Source organism: Tupaia chinensis, unplaced genomic scaffold (genome assembly GCF_000334495.1).
Source record: "Tupaia chinensis unplaced genomic scaffold, TupChi_1.0 Scaffold000045_1, whole genome shotgun sequence".
Classification (NCBI taxonomy): domain Eukaryota; kingdom Metazoa; phylum Chordata; class Mammalia; order Scandentia; family Tupaiidae; genus Tupaia; species Tupaia belangeri.
This window is the reverse complement of record NW_006159501.1, coordinates 7,862,515-7,869,634: the sequence shown is the minus strand read 5'-3', so window position 1 is coordinate 7,869,634 and position 7,120 is coordinate 7,862,515. Positions and strand designations below refer to the sequence as shown.

Sequence of the window (7,120 nt, the reverse complement as noted above, 5' to 3'; positions counted from 1 at the left end):
ATCCAGGGGCCCCTCAACCGGCTGCTGTCCCCACTCCAGGGTCCCCAGATCTCCCAGTGCTTACTCCATAGCCCAACCCTTGAGGCAGCCCAAAACAAAAACCAAACCAACCACAAAACTTATTTTGCTTTGTTATTTTATTTTTAGAAGTTTTTACCACAGGGTCCAGGGAAAATGAGTAATCACCCCCTGGGGGTGTGGCTACACTACAATCCCTTCTCCTCCTGGGATTCTGGGCATGCACGCATTTGCACCTGGCATGTTTTCTCAAGCTACTGGGCCTGGGACTCGAACCGCAGTTGGCCATGTGGGACCCAACGCCTTAACCTCCACGCCACCTGCTGGCTCACTACTCTTAGAACTGACTGAATTTCTGGCCAGGTTCATTTTCCCCTTGTGTACGTCCTGACAAACTCTATCTGAAAAGGTACGGCCTGCCGGTGAACTTCCAGGCTGTGCTCCTGCAGCCGCATAAGAAGTCCTCCACCAAACGCTTACGCGAGGTTCTGAACTCTGTCTTCAGACACCTGGATGAAGTCGCTGCTGCGAGTATACTGGATGTAGGTATCCAACCCAGAGCTGCGCTTCCTGTGAGGTCGCCCGGTCGGCCAACACACGTGCCGGCCTGGAAGGAAAACCCACCGTACACAGTGCTAGAGTGTGTGTGCGCGCGTGTGTGTGTGCGTGCATGCATGGGGATGCTGTGCAGGACGGAACGTCTGGCCAATGCCTGCAGAGCTTCCTCATAAACAGATTAGACAGCAGGACGCCGGCTTAGACGCTTAGCACGGGGCCCATCTGCTTCCGCAGGCCTCTGTGGACATCCCCGGGCTGCAGCTGGGCAATCAGGACTACTTCCCGTACGTCTACTTCCGCATCGACCTCAGCCTCCTCGACTAGGACGGGCCGCGGCCGCAGCGCAGCTCGCCCTCGCGCTCGCAGACTCCTGCCGGCTTGTCTCCGCCTCAGCCAGAGAGCAGGCCCCACGCCCTGCAGATTCACATTTCCAGAGAAACTGCTCATGAGTCAGTTACAGCTGTATTTATTTTTGTAAGTTACAATAAAATGCTGCCTCTTATATTCTGATATAATCCCAAACTTCATTTTTTTAACGAATGTGCACTGCCTGGTGTTCTGTGAGCCTGGCAACCACGTGGGGACCCTGGGCTGGGCAAGGGCCAGCTGCCCTCCTAATACGGACACCCTGTGGCCCCTCACGCAGCCGTTCTCCGGGTGACGTGGGCACTGTGGTTGGCACCCAGGGAGAGATGTCAGGGTCATCGCTTCACCATGTTAATTTACGGGCGAGGCTCCAGGCTAAATTTACAACGTGGACACTAACTTCATAGATTTATTGGCATTGTCCAAAATATTTTTATTCTTTAATGGAAAAAGCCATTCATATTCAAATAAAGGGATCACATTAAAAAACCTGTTTAAGATACAGCCTCCAAGAACATTCAAGCAGCAGTCGGAGGAGAATGTCAACCACCCAGCTTCCTTCCAGATGTTACGTACAATCCGATTCACTGGTTACAATTCATAGAATTTTCCCGTGTTTTCTTGAGAGGCAACAGTTCAGCGCTACAGTGTCTTCAGATGACCCATCAAGAGCCACGTCCTGGGTAAAGGCCACTGGTAGAGTCACCTGACGGTAAAGGAGGCTCCTTTACTGCTGAGAACCCGCTTGCTCCCAAGAAAAGAAAAGCACGTGAAGCCTCTGCTGCGGCTCACAGCTCGTCCTTCCCCAAGTCGTCCAGCTCCACGTCGCTCAGGTCGATGTCATCCTCCACGGGAAGCTGGGGGACAAGAGAGCACGGTCAGAGCCCGATGGACGTGTTCCCAGGGGCGATAGCGCCTGCTTCCCTCCACGCGCCAACACTGCACGGGCGGGTGAGGCAGAGCAGAGGAGCCGCGGCTCTAACACGTGACCGCACCGACCCCTTCACGGGAGGAGAGCATTACTACACCTGCTCTCATTTAAAGGGGCGGGGGCAGAACTGCAGAGCAGTAAATGCTCGTTTTAGAGCTGTCATTTTACACCTCTCTACAGTGAGGCAGGTGAATTCCAGGCTACACGTCCTGTAGGGTGAAGGTCAGGGAAGCAGCTGCACGCCAGAAATTGATCTTGGGCGTCATGTCAGAAGCCGTGTGGCACGATCTCGTGTCAAAGGGAAGCCAGGAGCGAAGGGTCTTGAGAGCAAGAACCTCTGGAAAGGCCCCTGGCGTTAGGGTGCTTTGAGCACAGAGGGCGCTGGGTGGGATAATGCAACGGGACAGGACAGGCCACTCACCTCGCCGTCCCTGCCGTCCCAGGGCTCTCTCTCGAAGATGGCAGGGAAAGCCCCGCCTCCCACGGGTGCTGTAGAGCCACGCCCAAAGGACAGCTCCCTGGGGGAGGGACAAAGACAATGCACACGTTCAGGACTGGGTGACACCAGGGGGCACACGGCCAGTCAGAGCGATCTCTGCGCACTCCACTCCTGGGAGCAGTCGGGGACAGTAAAGTGGACAGCACACCAGGGAGACACGCCTGGGTCAGAGCACGCCAGCCGCTACTCACAGCTCGCCAACTCGGAACAAGTACTCGGCTCTGCTAAAACACGAACCAAGTCGGTCCACACCATCAACGCTGCTCTAGGACATGGACCTACGAGTCTCATTTTCGAAGACTGAACTCCATCAGAGCAACCACCACTGAGGTGGCCAGCACCAACAGACCCAGCATCGGGGTAGACTGCTTAGCAGGAGCCCGGACACTCGAGACCACGCACCTGTCGCATCTGGCTGTTCAGATTCAGAGCTTAAATACTATTGGTGCAAAGATGGAGAGTTCACCAACCCTGTAAGAGTTCATGTCAGCAACAATGACGTCAAACTAATAACCTATCAACGCGGTGGCGGTAGGGGTCTGGGATGAACAAACCCATAATTAGAGAAAAATTACCCACGACGTATTCAAATTCCAACCTTCTGACTAAGCGAGAACTTTAAGACGACTGCGACCTGAAGGCATTACCAAACTTCTTTATGAAAACACTATTAACCAATCGTATTAACCAACCACAATTCCCATTTGGGAACTGAATCGAATAAACCATAAAAATTATAGAAAACTTGAATTATTATTTTTTTTGGAGAGGTTTTTGCTATAGGGCACGTGCAATTGCCAAAAAGACAGAGGCAGAAAGTGAGAAATCACCCCCCAGGGGGGATGGCCACACCACAATCCCTTCTCCTCCATTCTTCTCTCGGGATCTTGGACACGCACACACACCCAGTGTGAGTTTAAGCCACTGGGTCCGGGACTCGAACCTCAGTGGACTACATGGGAGCCCAGCAACATAGCCATTATGCCAACTGCTGGTCCCAAATTATTATTTTTTTAACTATTTTTTTTAGCTCTATATTTATTATTTGATCAGAGAGGGACAGAGCGAGAGAGAGGCAAGAAAGAATATAAGCCACCAGGTCCAGGACTCGAACCGTGATTGGCCACGTGGGAGTCCAGTGGCACCAACCACCACGCCACCTGCTGGCCACCCAAATCAGTTTTTTAGCGTACTAATAGTATCGACTGCTTTTGAGAGCTGCCTTTTAGAAATTCATGTTGAAATATTTACAGATGGCGTGAAAATGAAGGAACTGAGTAGATGAAGTGAAGTGGGCCATTAGCTGGTTACTGCTGAGGTTGAAAGTAACTATAAAAGTCCTTCAGGCTAGTCTCTGTTGTCACATGCATTTGAATGTGTCCACTGATAATAAAGGAAAACCATTAAATTGAAAAGGAAAAAACTTCAGGCCGGCAGGTGGTGTGGGGTTAAGGGGCTGCATCCCACAAAGCCACCTGCATGGATCGAGTCTCTGACACAGCAGCCTGAAAATCATGCCGGGTGGAGCCAGCAGATGGTGTAACGTTATGTCACTGGACTCTCATGTAGTCCACTGGGGTTTGAGTCCCAGACCAGGTGGCTTAAAACTCACGCTGGGCGCGTGTGTGCCCAAAATCCCGAGAGAACGGAGAAGGGGTTGTGGCATGGCCATCCCTTAGGGGTGATTTCTCACTTTGTCTCTCAGGTGAGTGCACAATGCCCTATAGCTAAGTCTCTAAAAAAAATAAATGAGAAAAACAAAAACCAGGTGTGTGTGCCTACATGCCCAAAATCCCAAGAGGAGAATGGATTGCATCATGGCCATCCCCAACAGGAAGTAATTTCTCACTCTCTCGCTCACACGCCCTATAGCAAAAACTAAAAAAGGAAAACCAAACAAAAACCTCATTACTTTGGGTTTAATGCACTACAATGTTGAGGGAAAGTGCAAACCAAATACCTGCTCTAGACCTGGCTGCAGGGGAACAGGTGGTGGGGAGCCACTGCACTACTGCAGCCAGACAGCAGCCACCCGGGAGTCCTGGGTTCAAATCCCAGGCTGACCTGAACACACTGGATACGTGCACAACTACGACCCTGCCTGCCGGGAGACTAAGGAGAGGACTGTGGCGCGGTGAGACCCTGTCCAGGCACCTGATCTGTCTGCCGCCCTCTGCCACGTGAGACACCTAACTAGAAGAGAGTTGATTTCTATGGTGCGCCTTTCCATGTAACCCACCCAATTATTATTAAATTGTAACACACCTCACAATCTACATGGTCTCGAGCACCAGCCAGCGCAGCGGTGCGCTCGTCCCAGGCACTCAGCTGTGCGACCAACTCTCAGCTCTCCAGCACCTCTGCAGGCGTGCTACTGGTAACCCGTCCACACAGCGTGGGGAGCGAGGTGCAGCAGCATCCCGTGAGAGGCGGGGAGGGAGGGCTAAGACTAACTGCAGCCAGGCAGGCTGGAGGGGCTGACCTGTGGCTGCCACCCCACACCTGCCTCCATCTTGTCGCTCCACATGTCCCCCACCCCCGTCACCTCCCAGGGTGCCCCAGCGCTCCCTCCTGTGTGCCGAGTGTCCTTCACAGAGCAGCTGAGACACGACCAGGGAAGGGGCGAGAGCGGGAACAGAACCTCTTCAGTCAGAGCCTCGTGTTTGCCTGGGCGGCGACAAGGCTGGTACAGCAGGTGCTGCCAGCAGAGCCGGGTAGAACATTGTACAAACCTGCTCCCGAGTGTGAGCCGCGCATGGTGTTTGCACACTGCCGGGCTGGCCTGGGTGAAGTGCACCGATTTCCAAATAACCTCATTCCAAAGTCAAGTGCCCAGAAACGGAAGCCGCAAGGCCAGAGGGCAGGAGCGCAGAGCAGTCCCGGGCGGGTACGGGTGAGGCAGGCGCTGGCATTGCGTGCGGCCTTCGAGTCAGGCTGGGTCAGTGTGGTAAGTGGCCGGGCGGCCCGAGGCAGCCAGGCCTTCCCATCATCCGCTCTGCACCCACTTCCACGGAAACGGAAGCCAAGTACAGAGGGGACATGGAAAAGCTCCGATTTACCACCGGCATTACAAGTGCAAAACAGTGCTGGTTGTGCCTGATTTGCACACGTCCAGTTTCAAACCAAACCAACAACAGAAGCAGACAGACGAGCAGCTCAAGAAGTCACCTGAGAAACTCGTTAATGCCCTGCTCGCTGAAAGACCCTTTCAGGAGGGCGAACTTCATCTTGCGTGCATTGATGGCTGCCATGGCGGGGTATCCGAACCCTCCGATGCCCAGCGCGCTCTCCAGGTCACTCTGGGCTCCAGCTTCTGTCCACAGCCACCTACAACAGCAAGTGGCTCTCAGGGTGATGATGGCTCACATTAGATTCTAACTCAATCTTAAATGCACTTCAAATATTTTCTGGAAGGGTGCTACCTCTCTGGTGAGTGTAAGCATCCCTTGGTAATTAAAAAAAAAATAAAGGGTGCCCATGCGAGGGACGGGGGGGGGCACCCCATGCCAGGTGGGAGAGGTCAGGATGGACGGGGTGAGGTCAGAGGGGCTCGCCCTTTCCCCAGTGTGCACGGGAACAAACAGATCTCCCTGCTCTAGACAAGAAGCCCCCAGGGGCCAGTGGGTGGTGTGGTGGTTAAGGAGTCTTGGACCTGGTGGCTTGCTCTCTCACTTTCTCTCTCTCTCTCTTACACTCTGTCCCTCTCTGGTCAAATTAAAAATAAATAAATGTATGTACGTATGTTAAAAAAAAAAAGTTGCCCTGAGATGGTGAACAGGTCGGGTCAGAGCCCTCGGAATGGACACCGACCCCGGGAGACACGCCAAGAGACCCAGAGTCCACTACTGAAAGAATTTTTTTGGCGGAAATAAAGTAAATATAAAAATATAAAGGGTTTTGAAATACTGCTGTCTAGATTAACACCAGCTTCTCACAATGTCCCCACCCTAACTCCAGAATGGACTGCCTGTCTGTAAGATGCTTTTGTCCTTAGTCCCCAAAATACTGTCAACTGAACTCCACGGGTTCTCCTGTCTTTCCACCTGAAATCCTATTATGGGGGTTATTATGCATGCGCGTGTTTCCTAGGCAGGTGATAAACACTTGTTGAATTCATGGAGAAGGAGCGAGGTCACTGACAGGGACAGTAGAGGACACGAGTGACCCGGGGAGACCCACAGATACCGGGGATGAGCAGCAGAAAGGGCACGGCGTGGGGAGGGGCGGGCCGGACTCGGAAGGCAGCCGGGAAGCTCACGTCTACCTCCTGTCTAGGGCCCTCCAGGCGCCATCAAGCCTGCACCCGCGCATCTACCTGTTTTGCTTTCTGGCCTGGAACCAGGCGCGGGCATTGCGTGCGGCCTTCGAGTCAGGCTGGGTCAGTGTGGTAAGTGGCCGGGCGGCCCGAGGCAGCCAGGCCTTCCCATCATCCGCTCTGCACCCACTTCCACGGAAACGGAAGCCAAGTACAGAGGGGACATGGAAAAGCTCCGATTTACCACCGGCATTACAAGTGCAAAACAGTGCTGGTTGTGCCTGATTTGCACACGTCCAGTTTCAAACCAAACCAACAACAGAAGCAGACAGACGAGCAGCTCAAGAAGTCACCTGAGAAACTCGTTAATGCCCTGCTCGCTGAAAGACCCTTTCAGGAGGGCGAACTTCATCTTGCGTGCATTGATGGCTGCCATGGCGGGGGATCCGAAACCTCCCATGCCCACCGCGCTCTCCAGGTCACTCTGGGCTCC

The 7,120-nt window shown here is 53.4% G+C and overlaps 1 protein-coding gene and 1 long non-coding RNA gene across 3 annotated transcripts in view; one reads left to right on the top strand and one right to left on the bottom strand.

Moving 5' to 3' along the window:
* The first annotated feature begins 285 nt into the window (after positions 1–285).
* On the top strand, positions 286–1,078 carry LOC106735391 (uncharacterized). The gene is made up of 2 exons (XR_001370737.1): positions 286–560; positions 811–1,078. It is a non-coding gene; the product is annotated as an uncharacterized LOC106735391 (long non-coding RNA).
* Positions 1,079–1,337: 259 nt separating this feature from the next.
* Positions 1,338–7,120, bottom strand: part of PDIA6 (protein disulfide isomerase family A member 6) — a 26,617-nt gene continuing 20,834 nt past the window's right edge. For both annotated transcript variants that reach the window (XM_014589704.2, XM_027773489.1), the window contains exons 10-12: positions 5,541–5,699; positions 2,295–2,391; positions 1,338–1,799 (exon numbers count right to left, since the gene is read on the bottom strand). In XM_014589704.2, the coding sequence (XP_014445190.2) occupies positions 1,731–1,799; positions 2,295–2,391; positions 5,541–5,699 (325 nt within the window). In that variant the 3' untranslated portion in view covers positions 1,338–1,730. The remainder of the gene's footprint in view (positions 1,800–2,294; positions 2,392–5,540; positions 5,700–7,120) is intronic.